Raw genomic sequence first — 19,040 nt, 5'->3', positions numbered from 1 at the left:
TAATATGGTGCCGATTCTGATGTTCACACTTTCTATGCAAGTATACTAAAGAATAAAAGCGCTAGCTTTACTAAGTGCAAAATAATCTATTTCAAGTAAAATTGTGTATAATTTCACATTAATTATTCAACTAACATTCATGTTATTAGGTAGGGAGGTACCCCTTTCATATAATAATTCCAATCACATTTAAGTCTGAATATTAAATACGATAATTAGCGGTAATTGCGATCTACTTGTTAATTGTACCTGTCACTAATAAGTAGGTACAGTACGCGGCAGAAAGTAATGTACATCGGCCTTTTAGAATGACATTTTGGCCTTGAAGAGCGTTGTCTCGGACTGACCAAGGAGTAGGTAACACGGGCTAGGTACTTTTTAGAGTCCCGTACCTCAAAAGGAAAAACGGAACCCTTATAGGATCACTTTGTTGTCTGTCGGTCTGTCAAGAAACCTACAGGGTACTTCCCGATGACCTAGAATCATGAAATTTGGCAGGTAGGTAGGGCTTATATCAGACATTAGGGGAAAAATATGAAAACCGTGAATTTGTGGTCACAACACAAGAAAAAAATTAAAATGAGTTTCAAACAAATATTGCTATTTTCGACATTCAAAGTAAGATTGCTATATCAAGTGGGGTATCATAATATGAACGGGCTTTACCTGTAGGTACATTCTAAAACAGATTTTATTTATTTTTATACATAATAGTTTTTGATTTATCGTACAAAATGTCGATAAAATACGATTGTAGTACGGAACCCTCAGTGGGCGAGTCTGACATGCACTTGGCCGGTTTTTAACCTACTTTCAAAAATGAAGGAGTTGTGTTTTTCCACCTACATAATATGTACTTACACCGAAATCTCCGAGATTTCTAAACCGATTTGCGTAATTTTTCGATAGAGAAACTTTGCGACATTGTCCCATAAAAATTTTGGATTCCAACTCCTCAATCTACAAGGCAAAGTCTACAATTACCTAATTAAGGAATTTTGTTGTGAAAGATTATACTCATTTCCTCAAACGACTTTTTTGAGACGAAGTAGGAGACGCAACGTTGTTACAGTATCTAGTTTACCTAATTATTTGATTTAGTTAGTTAATACATAAGTGAAAATGCTGAGTAAGATGCTTTCACCATCTGAAACAATGAAAATAATTAATGTAAAGTACTTCTTACTAGCCTGTGGCCTAGGTGGGAGCGGGGACGTCCCGGGGCGTCCATCGTGTAGATATATTTTTACAAGAAATTGTAAGGAAGACACGCGCGGACGTGTCCTAATCGAGAGCGGGTGCCGAGCGGCATAGAATGTATGGCATCGCGTCCGCCTGGCTGCCCCGCAGGACGTAGGTACGCGCCTACTATTTAATCGTTTTCTTCAATTTATGCCTACTGCACCGACTTTTTTTTTTTAAATTCAGATAGGTACAATTTAGTTAGCCCTTTACTGCAATCTCACCTGATGGTAAGTGATGATGCAGTCTAAGATGATAGCGGGCTAACCTTGAAGGGGTATGGCAGTTTTTATTAAACCCATACCCCTTAACCTTACCGACTTAATTTAAAATTGGCGCGGTTTGAAAATCTAGTGAAGTTCGAGTCGAACTCGGACATGGATGGCTTCCAACCATCGTAGGTATAAAAAATAACACCTTTTTTTTTGTAATGTAACCACAAATTCAGGGTTTTTGGATTTTTCCATTTACTTTTTCTAGACATTGCTACACCACCAGACACCTTTTCCTTTTATGTATTTAGACTAGCTGATGCCCGGGACTTCGTACGCGTGGATTTAGGTTTTTAAAAATCCCATGGGACCTCTTTGATTTCCCACGATACAAAGTAGCCTATATCACTCTCCAGGTCTAACTATACCCTTGCAAAACACGTCGATCCCTTGCTTCGTTGCGATGTGATTGAAGGACAAACCAACAACAACTTCAACCACACTTTCGCATTTATGATATGGGTACGATTGTGATTGGTTGGTGAACACAAAATAGTTAACACCCACTGAGATTTTGGCCTCTTCTCATCATTTGTATGGGATTGCGTAACAGAGAGAGCGCTATTAGTAACTTCATATTAGTATATTATCTATGAGTAACTTCTTTCCGCGGATAGGGAGAAGAGGTGGTAGGTATTTAATTAGGTAGTTGAATGTAGGTAGATGCAGAAACCTCACCGAAACGTACGCCTGGTACGAGATCTCCAAAATTCCGAAGCTTCGTAATACGACCGGTCTCTGCAAAATTATTATACTTAGTTTAACAAATATTTTTTGACTAATTTTGTTTACAGACGAAAAGATTGATTACTTATATTAAACAATCGATAAATTTTCAAAGGTTCGTGCCGAGAAATCGTTGACGCGTTGCATTCGCGCACAACACAATGTACAAAGAGTAAGTACCTATGCCTAATCACTACGCTAGGAGTTATTTTCTGTGGTAATCTTTGTCTATCAGTTGTTTCCATGAGTAGGTACTAGGTTTTGTTATCAAGATGTTTAGGTTTTTCTTATCAAGTAACTAGGCACTTGTTGATGTCGCAAATGGAATATGTGTTTCATACTCATATTATTAGTAAGTAGGTATTATATTTTATCCTATCTAACTCTTTAATATTAATGTGGTCAGAAAAATAATAAGTAAACAATTTTTGATTAATAATTTGGTTCCCAGAACCGACTCGGAATTTTTTTGTACACACGAACAAAAATTTACTTTTACGTTAGTAAAACTTAAAATCGGTTCTATGATAATCAAGATGGCTTTGATGGATTCTTACTATACCTACCTATTTATTTATAGGTAGGTACTATATTTAGTTACATTATAATTTATTATTAACTATTATAAAATCTGTGAAGTGAACCTACGTAGTTACCTATTTAAAATTTTTCGTGAACATATTGTACCTAATTAGTTAAATACTTAATACGAAATTATGTGTAGTCAGAAAAAATCAGCTTTTTATTACAGAACCGACTTGGAAATTTTTTGTACGTGCAGTCTGTAATTTTTTTTATGCTAAATATTTTGCTTTTGATTTAATCTACAAAGTATTAGGGTAAAACACCCAGTAGTCAGCCTTTTAGTGAGTGATTAAATTTTGTTTATTAGTATTTTAAATATTAAACACTATGCATAAAAACAACCACTTGTTTGTGAAAGATTATTTATTAAATTAACTAAAAAAATTAACAAAATATTATACTATTGTTAGACTTATAGAAAAAATTAACAATAATCATATTATGGCACTTTTTCCCAGTGCTCAGCCTCATTTTTCCACAAGTCAGCCATGGCTTACCCTAAAGTCAGCCTCTCACTTACTTTGCATATTTGGCATAGAAATTTCTTATTATATGTATTTTCATACATATCCCCAGCGAATTCAGTGCATTTTAAATGGTATGGTACTATTTAAAATGCACTTATCACTGGGCACTTATCACTTATCGCAGGGCAATTATCACATCCTATATTTTTCAGGTCGTTGATTTCGGTATCGCTAGTCAATTCCTCTTCAAAATTATAACATCTTATTCTGTTTAAAGTACATAATATCTTATTTTACTTCCTCTTTTTACTTTTGTTAGAACTCAACTGCTTTTCCGCTTTCCTTTTTTGTAATTCTTCTTTCTTTTTTGTCTCTCTTTTTTTTCATTACGATTTTTATTTAATATTTCGTTCCCTTTCAGTTCTTTCATTTCTTCTTTTTGTCTTTCAAATTGTCTCCACTCTTTAGAAGAAATAGCTCCTATTCATGACATGATGGAACTCTAAAACAAGTGATTTTCAGTCTAAAATAACTGTACATAAATTAAACTCTACTTCAAAAGGCTTTAAGGTGCTATTTAGAGCAACAGGACTGACGGTTGGTTACTGGATTCATAAAGCCATTGGTCGGCCACTAACATGCAATTACATTTGTACGCGGCTGACTACTGGTAAAATACACTTTTCGTCTTAGAAAAGTTAAGCTCAAAGTATTGAGCAAAATTGGAACTATTCGCTTCGTTAATATCAGCTAAATCTAAGATATTCCCCTAAAAACTAGTAGTCAGCCGCTTATGGCTGAGCACTGGATCTACAGTTAAAATTCGAAACCCAGTAGTCGGCCACCTTAATTACAACATATTAAACAAATAAAATGCATGTAATAGTTGATTTTATCGCAAAATAAACATTTTATTGTAACACAATAAAATTATCCACCGCAAATAACAACATATAGACACAAAAACTTACCAAAAACTTTACGGGTTTCCTGAAGACAAAAAACAGTAACAATAGCGCGTCTAGTCATGTCTGTGACGGCGGTGCAAATGAACGAGCGTAGCTCGTCTCATTGATATGATATTGGTTTGTATGTCTGCGTATTAGCCAATAGAGAGACAAGGATTCGTTCAAACGTTATTTTAATGGTGTACACAAATTTTAACACTATTTATAGGGAAATAATGTCTGTTAAGGCTGACTACTGGTGCACGGCTGACTAGCGGGTGTTTTACCCTAACTACTTTCTTATCTACTTATCTATAGTTAGGTAAGTTTGAAGGTACTTATAATAATCCTAAATTTAAATCTCTAATTTGATATTAACAAATTACTTATACCATAAATTACTTCGTTGCTCTGCTTTGAACTCTGCAATGAATTGCTCAACTTATGTACATTTCAACCTACTTACCTGAGCTTGACCCATAGCGATGACCAATAACTTTCGGACTCTTTGAGAGCTCTTGCCTCGACAATTCTGCCAGCCCGAACTATACATGGCAGTGGGAACAAGGGCTGCCTGAAATGGAAATTGTGGTCTAAGTACTAGGTGATGCTCGCGACTTTGTCGGCGTGAATTAAGGTTTTCAAAATCAAGTGAAAACTCTTTGATTTTCCGGGATAATAAGTAGCCTATTGCTATTATTTTTAACTAGGTAGGTATGTATTTCCATGCAAAAAATCACGTTGATCCGTTGCTGCCACAGATGGCGTGATTGAAGAACAAACAAACACACTTTCGCATTTATAATATGGGAAATGGTAATCTGCTGCAACGTCAGAAAAAAGGACTTTGGACGACAGTGAAAGAGGATGTAACGCTGTCGTCCATGGGTGTTCTTTCAAACAGTGCAACGCGAAGAAAAAGGTTGACTGACGAGCCAATAGCGCGACAACCAGACCCGCCGTTGCACTTTACTTTTTACTTTTTAGCACTGCACTGCTCAGGTTTATTAAGGAGTTGTTTTTACCTAATGCTAAACTGTTTTACTCGTAGTTTGACGTGAAAGGGGAATATTTACCATACGCCATACCATAATAAGTACCTGCTAACAATGCTTTAATTAAAAAAAGTGTATCTACCCACTATAATTTTTTTTTCTAGTAATATACTTACTTTATAAAAGTTAAGTAGGTATGTTGCGTAAACTTATTCAAACGGTTCACGTTTTAAAGACGTTGTTAGACTAAACAGCCCACTTACTTCCACTGTGACATCTCCAGCGTTCCACATTAAGACGCCAGTGCTGAACAGTAGGCACGTTGATGTCAAAACTATCGTAAAAGCCATTCCTAACGTACGGTTGGTACTCTGAAACAAAATTTAAGTTGATGAGAAAAAACCGGCCAAGTGCGAGTCAGGCTCGCGCAATGAGGGTTCCGTACTACAGTCGTATTTTTTCAACATTTTGCATAATGATTCAAAAACTATGATGCATAAAAATAAATAAAAATCTGTTTTAGAATGTACAGGTGAACCCCTTTCATATGATACCCCACTTGATAAGTTGATATAGTCACTCACTTCGAAAGTTGAAAATACTAATTATTAGTTCATGACCACAATTTTTTTTTTGTGTGATCTAACCCTAAATTCACGGTTTTCAGATTTTTCCCCAAATGTCAGCTATAAGATCTACCTACCTGCCAAATTTCATGATTTTAGGTCAACGGGAAGTACCCTGTAGGTTTCTTGACAGACAGACAGACAGACAACAAAGTGATCCTATAAGGGTTCCGTTTTTCCTTTTGAGGTACGGAACCCTAAAAACCGATTAGAGAAAAAAAATTGTTTTAATATCGTTCGTTGATTTTATTTATTGGTAACTTACCATCATTTGTAACATTTGTATTGTCATTACAAACACATTTATGGTTATTTGTGCGCTGTATACGAAGCTGCAGACCACTTGCACTTGTCTGGTGCACCTATGCGTAGAAATATTATCGCAATTAGGTAAATGTGCATAAATGTTTATGTACAGCAGGGCTATTCCGTATATCAGTGACAAGCTAATTTAATTATAAGTTTCTAATAATTAAATGTTAAATTTTCTATTCGCTAACCTCAGTTTTTAACCAAGATGACGTCTGGTAAGCATAATATTCTGATTTGCCATTTTAACTGATAGTAAAAAAAGTTAATTGAACAACTGGTTCATCCAATATAACAACGGCCCATGTGAAAAATCGACATATTATTATAAGGAAATCAAGTACCTACGTCATATTTTCGCAAAGTAAGGTAGGTAATTATTCATAGCTAAATTGATTGTATACCTACTTTAATAACTTCAATATATTACATAGGAAGCCATTGGTATACTTACCACAATGTGTCAATATGTAATTGAATCCCAACTTTGAGAGCCTCCTCGTATTTTTGTTCGGCATTCTCTTGATCAGTTTCACTAATGCTCTGCTTAGCGAATATATTATTGAGACTGTAGAAATAGCTTTGTAGATTCTTAAATTGGTAGGCCAGACATCCTGTAGTTATTATTATGAGTATCAAGACGGCTGCGACACGGGTCATGCATACCCACCACATGAAATAGCCAATAACTCTACCAATACTTGCTGAAATGCACTTGTCGGTGACGTCGGGCCACGCAGTTACTACTGTCACAAAAGTACCACCTGCAAAAATGTTAAAAACCGGCCAAGTGCGAGTCAGGCTCGCACACTGAGGGTTCCGTACTACAGTCGTATTTTTTCGACATTTTGCACGATAATTTAAAAACTATGATGCATAAAAATAAATAAAAATCTGTTTTAGAATGTACAGGTGAGGACCTTTCATATGATACCCCAATTGATATAGTCACTCACTTCGAAAGTTGAAAATACTAATTATTAGTTCATGACCACAATTTAATTTTGTGTGATCTGACCCTAAATTCACGGTTTTCAGATTTTTCCCCTAAAGCCAGCTATAAGACCTACCTGCCAAATTTAATGATTCTAGGTCAACGTACGTACGTACAAAGTACCCTGTAGGTTTCTTGACAGACAGACAGACACGGAACCCTAAAAAACATAAATCAAAATAATGTTTTGTTAAATAACAATCAAAATTATGTTTTGTTCAATTAATATTATGTTTTGTTAAATAATATTATGTTTTTTGTTTAAATAAACGGTCTGGTACTGATTTGAAATTTGAATATCAGACCGTTTAGGTACATATTTATTACATACCACGTAAAACTTGCACCAATGCCTCCAAGCCGTAAGAAACCAATGCATTCATGAGATTTAAGAGAAATGCCACTGAATATATAGTAGACTTCTTGATCATTTGCCGTTCAACTTCGGGGTCATTGTAAACATTCTTCATTTTGATGCATAATTTATAAAGCAGACTCTTAACCTTTTCTTTGTGATATCCAATAACAAAACGATAGCTTGCGAATATGGGATGAGAAAAAGCAAGAATCTTCATGTCACCTGCTTGTTTTACCGATAGGTTATTTTGTGTGAAAAATGACCCCACTTCCATAGCGACGAATATAAAAATACAAACTGTTAGAATTTTCTGTATATATTCGAAAATTATCTTTTTATAACCACTCTCTCGCCATTTAAGTAAATCAGGCAATGCACCAATAAGCCAAAATGTATTTACTTTGTAAACGTACAACGAAGTCTTATTTAGATTGTGTTTACTATTGTAATTAGAATTTTCGATAGACGTCGACATTCTTACAATTCAGCTACCTAACTATTAAGTAAGTAAGTATTTTTCAAAGTTAAAATTATTCTGGTTTGTGTTGCTTTTCATTTACCTACGTAGTAACCGCGAACTGCAACACCGTTAAAGTTTGCTGAACTTGTTTAAACTGCCATATTCACAAGAGTGAAGTAGAGAGCTTCGCAACATTTACCTATAGCACTGCAGGAAGAAAATGGGTCTATACGCTATAACGTACTGAATAAAACTCATGTAAGTAGTATCAAGCATTTTAATTATTAATCTGTCCTTTACATTGTCTATTAATTGTAACTATAGTAGTATAAAAAGATAATAATATAGGTACCTAGTTAAATGGGTAGGCTGCAATTAAAAGAACTTAAGTTTAACACTGTTTCAAAGGGTCCGTACCCGAAGTGTGCCAAGCAACGGGACCAGCCTCTGCTATTCGTCCATCCGTCTGTTCATCCATCCGTCCAGCCGTCCGTCTGTCTGTCTGTCAGCTGCCTGTATCTCGGGAACCGTAATAGGTAGAGCGTGAGATTTTCACAGACTGTATTTTGTATTTCTATTTTGTCGCTATATCACCAAATAATAAAGATTTGTAAATGGACGCCATAAAAAAAATGCGATTCTTTGTAGGTACGATGGTACGGAACCCTTCATATAAGAGTCCGACTCACACTCGACCGATTTTCTGACCTAATATGGTGCTGATTCTCATCACACTGGCTAATACTAAGGGATAAAAGTGCTAGCTTTAGAAAGTGCAAAATAATCTTTTTCATGTTAAATTGTGTAATTTATATTTGAGCGTAAACTATTGGTTCGCTCCGAGGTCTGACCTAAAACCTCGCGGTATCCCATAATTCCCGATAGTTTTATAATGTAAACAGCGCCATCTATTAATATTATGTGAAGCTATGTTAAAAATTCTGATAGGTACCTACTCATTAAAATGAAAGAATTTCGTTTCTTTATATCTAATTTTAGTATTTGTTGTTCAAGTACAGTATACATATGTAGGACTACCTACCTATAACTGAAATTATACACAAGTTTCAGTTTCTAATATTATGCATCTACCCTAAAATGGTTCCGTACCTCAAAAGTAAAAAACTGGCCAAGTGCGTGGCGGGCCACGCGCAGTGTAGGGTTCCGTAGTCACAATCCTCGAAAAACAGATATAATTCCTTAACCTGTTGAAAAAAATTGATTATACATACTATTGCTGTGAATTTGTTCACGTTCCTATATACTACCATTTGGCTGATAGAGGGGGGGGGGGGGGGCCGGGGGGGGACACTCGACTCTAATAAATCTAAATAATTAACACTTTAAAACATCATATTTTACAAACAGATCTAGAAATAGAAAAATGATGTTCCCACACCCACAGTATTTTCAAAAGACCTATTCAACGATACCCCACACCCCACACTATGGGGTAGACGAGAAAAAAAAATCATCCCCACTTTACATGTTAGGGAGCTACCCTAAAAAAATATTTATCAAAATTTTATTTCACCACTTTGTCGGCGTGATTAATATTTATATCCATGCCAAATTACAGATTTCTATAGCACTAATATAGTCTCTGAGATTAAGCGACGACTTTCGGACGGACGGACAGACAGACGGACGGACATGGCGAAACTATAAGGGTTCCTTGTTTACTACGGAACCCTAAAAAGGAGCCATTATAGGATCACTTCTTTGTCTGTCTGTCTATTATAAGAAACCTATAAGGTACTTCGCGTTGAGCTAGAAATATGAAAATTGGCAGGTAGGTAGGTCTAATAGCACACATAAGGGGAAAAATCCGAAAACCGTAAATTTGTGGTTACGTCACAAAAAAAACGTGTTCATGAACAAATAATTAGTATTTGCAACTTTTGAAGTAACATTCATATACCAAGTATGGTATTATAATATGAAAGGGCTTTACCTGTACATTCTAAAACAAATTTTATTTATTTTATGCATAATAGTTTTTGATTTATGGTACATAATGTCAAAAAAATACAATTGTAGTATGGAACCAGCGGTGCGCGAGTCTGACTCGCACTTAGCTGGTTTTTGACATATTATTATAGCGTCGAATTATTCTCAATACGTTCAAGGGGTGCGGTGCACCCGGGCGCAGAGTCCTAGGGGGCGCAAGCTGACCGCCCATAAATTTACCTACCTACCTAGATTTGATTTCGGGCGGTGCCGAAAAGGAAACAAATATATGCCTCCCAAGGGCAATATCGTGAAAAATTTCGCGCTCGCTTCGCTCGCACTTTATCGTTTTATGAGTACCTAGATTTGATTTCGGCTGGTGCCGAAAAGGAAACAAATATATGCCTCCCATGCGTAATGTCGTGAAAAATTTCGCGCTCGCTTCGCTCGCGCTTTATCAGTTTATGAGTGCCTAGATTTGATTTTCGGAGGTGCCGAAAAGGACACAAATATGCACCTCCCTTGAGTTATATTTCAAAAAAAAATTGCGCTTGCTTTGTTCGCGCTTTCAAAGGCTTTGAGTACCTAGATTTTACTTATTTATAATATAATAGTAAATAATTTCGCGCTCGCTTTGCTTGCGCTTATAGGTATTGTGTGCGACAGGTCGAGATGGCAATCGGGGTGGGGACGCCGCTCATACCCGCATAAACCCCGCGCCAGCCCGGTACGGGATAGCGCTTCACTCACTTACCACCAGATGAAATTGCAGTCAAGGGCTAACTTGTATTACAACGAAGTAGTACTTAGAAATTCTTTGATCAGAACCATATAGTAGATACCTAATCAATGAGAACTCTATCAGAAACCACCACAGCACAATACACTTATTAGCTTACTCTTTGGTTGTGGTTGGGTTGGTGGGTTGACAGTTGACCTTGCAATATCAATGTTGACAGTGGTTTACAGAGACACTTGACAACATCTTGACACTTGACAGTGACACTGACAATGTTAATTTTTATGTTGTTTTATTCTTTGAAATCTTGGTGGCTTGAAATGGTTTAGTTTAGTAAATAATAACAAATAAAAAAAAACTAAAATTTCATATAATTAATACGAAAAGGAGTGAATAATCCTAAATTAAAATTACCTACTGATTTGAAGTGAAAATAATAAATAAAATTTTTATAGAGAGTTGAGGTTATAATATCACTTTTAGTCGAGGTCGTTTCGTAAATCGTAAATATGCGGACTTATATGCGTAAGAATGTGAAAGAGTGCATGGAGCCTATTGAGGGTGTACTCGGGTTGTGCAGACTGTGCCTGGAAGAACCTAAGGAGAGTGTTCCCATATTTGCCAACAAGAATGATATCTGCACTGTGCTCGCCACTAGGATCCTGATGTGTGTTGGCTATGAGGTAGGTATGGATATGGAATAGCTTTTTAAATTAAAACTCCTTTTTTTACATAAAAATTGTGAGCAAACGAGCAGCGGGCCACCTTGTGTTAAGTGATTACTACCGCCCATGAATGTTTGCAGCACCAGAGGAACCGCCAATGTGTTGCCGGTCTTTCAAGAATTTGTTGGTCCACCCATTGAATAACCCCATGTTTTAATCTAGTGGGAACATCTTAATTGGGCAGTATATGATATCCACCTATTTAATAATAAACCAAAAGAATTTCCATTCCATGCAGGTTTCCTCACAACGTCTTCCTTCACTGTTGAAGCAAGTGACATTTGATTGCTTAAAACACACATAACTCTGAAGTTACAGGTGCCTGGGATAAGACCCCTGACCAACTGAATGGAAAGCAGTCATCTCAGCCTATCACTGTACACTGTGTAATATTAGTATCTAAGTTTTATAATTATCATTTGCAGATCACACGAGAAGATTGTCTACCGAACGCAATATGCACTGAGTGCCACAATAAATTGAACAAATATTATGAGTTCAGAAAAAAATGTGATAGCACATACCATAAACTAAAAAATCACTTACTTGCTGTACGGGCAAAAACAGCTAAAAAGCTTAGTATTAAACAAGAAGAGCAAAAGGCAACATTGTGCAGTGTGTCAATCAGTCAGTCAGGCTGTCCTATCAGTCAATCTGTTTGTCCAGTCAGACAGTCAGTCTCTCCAATCGACCAGACAGTCTGTCCAATTATCCAGTCAGTATGTTCAATTGGCCAGTCATTTTCTTCAATTAGTCAGTCAGTCTGTCCTATCAGTCAATCTGTCTGTCCAGTTAGCCACTCAATCTCTCCAATCAACCAGTCAGTTTCTCCAATTAGTCAGTCAGTCTGTCCAGTTAGTCAGTCAGTCTGTCCAGTTAGTCAGTCAGTCTGTCAAGTTAGTCAGTCAGTCTGTCCAATTAGTCAGGCAGTCTGTCCAATTAGCAACTCAGTCACTCAGTCAGTATGTGCAGTCAGGCAGTCAGTTGATCAATCAGACAGTACAATTGCTCAGTTACACAGTGCAGATGATCAGTCAGACTGTACAGTCAGTCAGTCGGACACATCTTTAGTCAGTCATTTAGTGACCATGTCAAGAGATCAGCTCATGCTGGCATTCGAAAAGCCATTAGAAATTGTACAAACTGAGCTGCAACAGAACGGATTGGATAGTACAGTCAATATATGGATGGATGAAGCTGGCAATAATAAGAGTGTAGAGGTTGGCATTGCTTTCAGTAATTTACCTATTTAGTTTTAACATTAAAGGTCCAAACGCACTTAGAGCGGGGACGCACGATGCGTTGCAACGGCGCGGCGGTGCGGCGCTGGAGCCGTGTCGCTGCGTCGTCACATAGAAATATCTGTGGTATATATATATATCAGTTTCAGTACCTATATTATAAATGCGAAAGTGTGTTTGTTTGTTGGTTTGTTTTGTCCTTCAATCACGTCGCAATGGAGCAACGGATCAACACTTTTTTGCATGGATATAGTTAAAGACCTGGAGAGTGACATAGGCTACTTTTTATCCCGAAAAGTCAATCAGTTCCCACGGGATTTAAAAAAAATCTAATTCCACGTGGACGAAGTCGCGAGCATCAGCTAGTATTGATATACTTTTAGGGTTCCGTACCTCAAAAAGAAAAACGGAACCCTTATAGGATCACTTTGTTGTCTGTCTGTCTGTCGGTCTGTCTGTCTGTCAAGAAACCTACAGGGTACTTCCCATTGACCTAGAATCATGAAATTTGGCAGGAAGGTAGGTCTTATAGCTGACAGGAGGGGACAAATCTAAAAATCGTGAAAATGTGAACAAATATTGCTATTTTCAACTTTTAAAGTAAGATTACTATAACAAGTGGGGTATCATATAAAAGGGCTTTACTTGTTCATTTTAAAACAGATTTTTATTTATTTTTAGGCATAATAGTTTTTGATTTATCGTGTAAAATGTTGATAAAATACGAATGTAGTACGGAACACTCAGTAAAAACTAGCCAAGTGCGTGTCTGACTCGCACTTGGCTAGTTTTTAAATAGGAAGTTTATTTTACAGGACATTCCTCAAGAACCTAGTCAAACTAATCCAATAGAAGTGTGTCCGGACGTCGCAGAGTTCCTCCGTACCATACTGGTAGAGATGGGCATTCTGAAGAGACAGCAAAACGAGCTGCATATGACAGAAGAGTATAGAACGATACAGATAGAGACAGGCGATTGCGAACAGATCACTTTGGAGTTCGTTCAAATTGAAGAGGTAATAGGGAATATGCATGTAATCAGTACCCATATTATAAATGTGAAAGTGGGTTTGTTTGTTGGTTTATTGGTTTGTCCTTCAATCACGTCGCAATAGAGCAACGAATCAACGTGATTTTTTGCATGGGTATAGTTAAAGACCTGGAGAATGACATAGGCTACTTATCTTACTTTATCCCGGGAAATCAAACAGTTTCCACGGGATTTTGAAAAATCTAAATCCACGCGTACAGTCGCGGGAATCGGCTAGTTTTTTTATAATTTTAATTCACTTTTTACATTGTTCTTCTTCGCTCTGGGCTGGTTTCCGCACTTAAACGTTTTCGTCTGTTGTGCGTTTTTTACATTGTTATAACATAGAAAAAATATAAATATTGTTTGAAATGCTCAAATTATTTTTTTAATTATATTTAAAACATTGCTAAAATTTGATCTGTTCAAACGCCGCCGTCTGTCTGTCGTGTCTGTCAAGAAAACCTATAGGGTACTTTCCGTTGACCTAGAATCGTGAGGCAGGTAGGTCTTATAGCACAAGTAAAGGGAAAAATATCGAAAACCTTGAATTTGTGGTTACATCACAAAAAAAATTAAAACATGGTCATGTACTAATAATTAGTATTTTAATTTTCAAATTAAGATAACTATAATACATTGAGGTTCATACGAAAGACTTTACCTGTGCATTCTAAAACAAATATTTATGCATAACTAGCTGACCCGGCGAACTTCGTACCGCCTAACAGTCGATTCTTTAATTGTTTATTTTTTTTATACTTACAATTTTTTAAATTTTTCTCTCCGTAAGAACCATCCTCATACTTCAAGGAATATTATAAAAAAGAATTAGCGAAATCGGTTCAGCTGTTATCGAGATTTGCGATCAGTAACACATTTAGCGATTCATTTTTATATATAGAGATAGTTTTTGATTTGTTGTGCGAAATAACGAAAAGAAAAAACTGTTCCTCTCCTCTAATCTCCGAAGTTTACCAATCAAAAAATCTGAAATAATTATGGTCAATAGGAGTTTATGTATAGTTTACAGAAAAAACTAACACTCTAACTATCATAGTTTTTTGTTACGTTAGCAAAAGTGATACTTACCGTTTTACTTCTTATTTAGTACGGAACCCTCGTTGCGCAAGTCCGACTTGCACATGGTCGGTTTTTTTTAATGTATTTTGTTTCAGGAACAACCAACTCCAACAACAATAATAAATAGAAAAACGAAAGTGAAAGAAAAAGCAATAAATGAAGTCACAAAACAACAAAAGAATGAGTAAGTTTTTGAGTTTGTACGGCTGTGCTGTTCAAAACATAGCAATGATCTCGCGATACGTGCTTGCTAGCCCGTCATCGAATTGCCCACCTCGCTCAGTCTTCCGTCTATCTCGCTTGCACTTGTGCGCATGCATGTCGCGCTGTCGCAGTCGCACAGCACACCGCGCAGCTCAATGTTTGTAGAAGAAACAGCACCAGAAAGCTAGTTTAGCTGTTAGTTCACCCTTATGCCTTATGTCTTTAATCATGCCCGTCGCTAGATTCTACCGTATATGATTAGGGTGTTGTGTGTTCAGGCGTCCGCGGTGCACCGAGTGCGAGCGAGAGTTCTCGACGCGCACCGTGCTAAAGCGCCACCTCCGCACGCACACCGGCGAGCGGCCCTTCCGCTGCGCCAGCTGCGGGCTCAGCTTCACGCAGCGAGAGGTGCTGACGAGGCACACCCTGGTACACCAACGTGAGTTCTTTACGCACACCGTGCTAAAGTGGCACCTCTGCACGCACACCGGCGAGAGGTGCTGACGAGGCACGCACTGAGTCACTGACGCGATCTTGAAATTCTCATCCCAAAATCGCCCAAGCACCTGAAGTAGTTTTCACTTTAATAGAACAGAAATATTTTTTACTAGACTTCGTCTGCGTGGATTTACGTTTTTCAAAATCCCGCGGGAACGCTTTGATTTTCCGGGATAAAAAGTAGCCTATGTGTTATTAGTCCAGGGTATAATCTATCTCCATTCCAAATTTCAGCCAAAGCCGTCCAGTAGTTTATGCGTGATTGAGTAACAGACATCGAAACATCCACACTTTCACATCTCTTCAATATATTATATAAAAGGAAAAGGTGACTGACTGACTGACAGACTGATCTATCAACGCACAGCCCAAACTACTGGACGGATCGGGCTGAAATTTGGCATGCAGATAGCTATTATGACGCAGGCATCCGCTAAGAAAGGATTTTTGAAAATTCAATCCCTAAGGGGGTGAAATAGGGGTTTGAAATTTGTGTAGTCCACGCGGACGAAGTCGCGGGCATAAGCTAGTTTATAATATTAGTAGGAATTAGGATTTACATTAACTTTTACAAATACTTTTGAATCCTAATCGTCAAATGGATATTCCACTGGTTCGGAATGCCTTTCCTACGGAGAAGAATCAGCAATGACACTAGGCCTCCCCCCCGCAGCGGTGCGGCCGTTCGCGTGCACGCGCTGCCCCAAGAGCTTCACGCAGCGCGGCGCGCTGGCGGCGCACGCGCGGCGCCACGCGCCCGCCGACCGCGCGCCCGTGCACGAGTGCGCGCTCTGCCCCAAGCGCTTCCTGCACGCCTCCGGTGAGGAACACGTTACTTATCTATTCAACATCATGATAAGCTTCGGATACTAATGGTGTACACAAAGCTGTGATAGCCTAGCCGTTAGGACGTTTGCCTTCTAATTGGAGGTCGGGGGTTCGATCCCGGGCACGCACCTCTAACTTTTCGGAGTTATGTGCGTTTTAAGTAATTGAATATCAGTTGCTTTGACGGAGAAGGAAAACGTCGTGAGGAAACCTGCATACCTGAGAGTTCTCCATAATGTTCTCAAAGGTGTGTGAAGTCTACCAATCCGCACATGGCCAGCGTGGTAGACTATGGCCAAAACCCTTCTCACTCTGAGAGGAGACCCGTGCTCTGTAGTGAGCCGGTGATGGGTTGATCATGATGATGACTAATGAGTAGGTGTTGTTGTTTGGCTTGGCCAGGGCTGTGTCGCCACATGAAGACGCACCAGGGGTGCGTGTGGCAGTGCGGCGTGTGCGGCAAGCGCTTCAGCGACGACAGTGCGCTGCGCCGCCACCGCCGCCTCAAGCACGAGCCGCACCAGCCGCCGCAAGAGATATAACTATATGGAGCTGGCGAACAAAACTGTGTACATTACATTCAAATACTTAGAGTTTCCCGTTGAGTCACACTCCCGTCAGTCACACTGTGACACAACGGGAAAAATCCTCTTTAGTTCTAGTGTGACACAAGAGGAATTTTATTCGCCGATGTCATATTCGTGTGCGTGTGAGCGTGAAAATATTATCCTTGTGTGCCACACTGTGACAAAACGCCACTTTATTTCCAAACGTCGCGTCAAGCTAAAATATGAAATCGCATCAAACACGTAAATGTTTGACTCAAGCATCAAGTAAACTTCGTAAACGGTCAAATGCTTCAATCGAGCAAAAATCTACGTGCTTGAGTCTCGGAAGCCTTTAAAACCGAAACCGAATTTCGTGATTGCGATCGAAACGGTATAATTATTACAGTAAAGTTTTAACAGTTTTTGCTTCTCCTGTAAAATTTTATTTCGTGCAATAACACAGTTTCGTTAGCTATAGTCGACGCATTTTAAACTGAGTCGTCGAGTTATCTGTCTGTTTCGCTCACACTTACCTACGACCTGTAAGTGCGAGCGAAACAGACGGATAACTCGACGACTCAGTTTAAAATGCGTCGACTATAGCTCCACATAATATTATTTCCTAATTAATATGATTATGATTTTAAAACATCATTCAGAGAAATATGTACAACTTAATACTTATTTAATTTTTTAAGGCAGATTTTTTAATTGCTTAGATTTTTTAAATAAATTAATTTAATTTGACCGTCTTTTGACAAAATTGGAAAATCGGCACTTAAAATTATAATTGTTTAAAGTACCCATATTGGGTCTATAGGTATATTTTTAATCATATTAATTTTATTTATTCGTTGGTTTTTAAGCGTAAAACGAAGTTGTTAAAATTGTATACCTACTATTACTTAGCAATTATTTTACCCCTTCCAAGTTAGCCCACTTGTATCTTAGACTGCATCATCACTTACCATCAGGTGAGATTGCAGTCATGGTCTAACTTGTATCAGAAAAAAGAGGTATGGGATAAATCTTTTCTCAGATTGCTTCTAAAATAAACGAAACTTATTAGATTACTTAGAGAGGCGAGGTGCAGCGCAGAGCATTTTTACTGCCAAACCATTATCGACCTTATCTAGGTTGAAATAATATCGAAAATCAATTGACACAAGAGTAATGGGGAAAGTGCAACCAGTAAACTGTGTCAATTGATTTTCGATATTATTTCAAGGTCAGCAAAGTAGATAATGCCTTGGTAGTAAAAAATTCTCTGCGCTGCGCCTCAGAGCATTGAGTTTGAATTAACAATACACAAGCTCGGAAGTATTTTTGTAAAAAGTAACTAAAGTACCTATTATGAAATTTTTCATTTCACAATATTTTACCACAGATATAGAGGATTAAAATTGTCACAAATAAAACTCAATTGGTCTTTACTTAAAACGTTTTATTGAAAAAAAAATATTTTTCATCCTAGATTGAAAGGCAACGTGGTATTGTATATTTTATATTTATGTTGATGATACATTCAATAACGCTGAACTGTACGGATCAGGTTCTAAACGTCGACACGGATTTGATATGATATACCTTTTTATATGAAAAAAGAAAAAAGTCCCGCAAATTACTAATGCGTGTGGCCGCCATTTTAGTGACTCACCACTAGACTGAAGTTTCGAGCTGATGGTATATTTTTATTTCGGCTGACGTCAAAATGACGTCATTTCGATGTTAATGAGACATGGTTCCAGCGCAATAGCAATTGGCGTGACATAACACGGTGTAAGAAAAACCATACAGTGACCTAACGCATAGGTATGTGCGCGAAAGATTCGGCATGACTAGAGACTGGCCGTAGCACAGATGAGTTGTTAGTTGTTACCATGTTTGTCCCAACGACTAAACAGTGGTATTATGCAGTTGGGATCGTTCCGCATTTCGTATGGAACAAACGGGACTTAACCCCAGACTGTATACAATCTCTAAACTAAATGGACAGGTAATCTAGTGCTATCCTTTTCAGCACGAAGCATTATTAAAGTGATAGCAATATATTTAGACCTGTCAATTTGTGCAGAGATTGTGTACAATAGAATCGGCCACAATATGTGATATTTCGAGAATGTTCCGTGTCGCCGATAGAGCTCCCCATAGGTTGAGATGGAAAGAGCGCACTCGCTCAGACTTAACATACGGTTAAAAGAAGACGCTATATC

General features: G+C 37.8%; 2 protein-coding genes and 1 long non-coding RNA gene across 5 annotated transcripts; 1 reads left to right on the top strand and 2 right to left on the bottom strand.

Annotated features, from left to right (window-relative positions):
* Positions 1-1,092: 1,092 nt before the first annotated feature.
* On the bottom strand, positions 1,093-10,804 carry LOC117987141 (odorant receptor 4-like). 3 transcript variants are annotated; one of them, XM_069502059.1, is made up of 7 exons: positions 10,686-10,804; positions 6,624-7,036; positions 6,126-6,222; positions 5,498-5,605; positions 4,706-4,813; positions 2,193-2,252; positions 1,093-1,147 (listed from the first exon to the last, which is right to left on the bottom strand). In XM_069502059.1, the coding sequence occupies exons 2-7, from the start codon at positions 6,842-6,844 to the stop codon at positions 1,106-1,108; spliced, it is 636 nt and encodes a 211-aa protein (XP_069358160.1). In that variant the 5' UTR covers positions 6,845-7,036; positions 10,686-10,804; the 3' UTR covers positions 1,093-1,105. The 3 variants fall into 3 exon arrangements, with proteins under 3 accessions (XP_069358160.1, XP_069358158.1, XP_069358159.1); XM_069502057.1 differs by lacking the exon at positions 10,686-10,804 and adding an exon at positions 7,495-8,264 and having other exon boundaries at positions 6,624-6,933; XM_069502058.1 differs by lacking the exons at positions 2,193-2,252; positions 10,686-10,804 and adding an exon at positions 7,495-8,264 and having other exon boundaries at positions 1,098-1,147; positions 6,624-6,933.
* On the bottom strand, positions 3,171-4,524 carry LOC138403065 (uncharacterized). Its single transcript, XR_011237356.1, has 2 exons — positions 4,264-4,524; positions 3,171-3,794 (listed from the first exon to the last, which is right to left on the bottom strand). It is a non-coding gene; the product is annotated as an uncharacterized lncRNA (long non-coding RNA).
* Positions 10,805-10,962: 158 nt separating the features above from the next.
* LOC117987243 (uncharacterized) lies at positions 10,963-18,821 on the top strand. The gene is made up of 7 exons (XM_034974201.2): positions 10,963-11,353; positions 11,821-12,615; positions 13,452-13,652; positions 14,845-14,933; positions 15,232-15,392; positions 16,125-16,271; positions 16,682-18,821. Exons 1-7 carry the CDS (start codon positions 11,180-11,182, stop codon positions 16,819-16,821), a joined length of 1,707 nt encoding a protein of 568 aa, XP_034830092.2. The 5' UTR covers positions 10,963-11,179; the 3' UTR covers positions 16,822-18,821.
* Positions 18,822-19,040: the final 219 nt, after the last annotated feature.

This window comes from Maniola hyperantus, chromosome 12, assembly GCF_902806685.2.
Source record: "Maniola hyperantus chromosome 12, iAphHyp1.2, whole genome shotgun sequence".
NCBI lineage: Eukaryota > Metazoa > Arthropoda > Insecta > Lepidoptera > Nymphalidae > Maniola > Maniola hyperantus.
The sequence above is the reverse complement of the archived record's forward strand: the minus strand, read 5'-3'. Positions and strand labels throughout refer to the sequence as shown.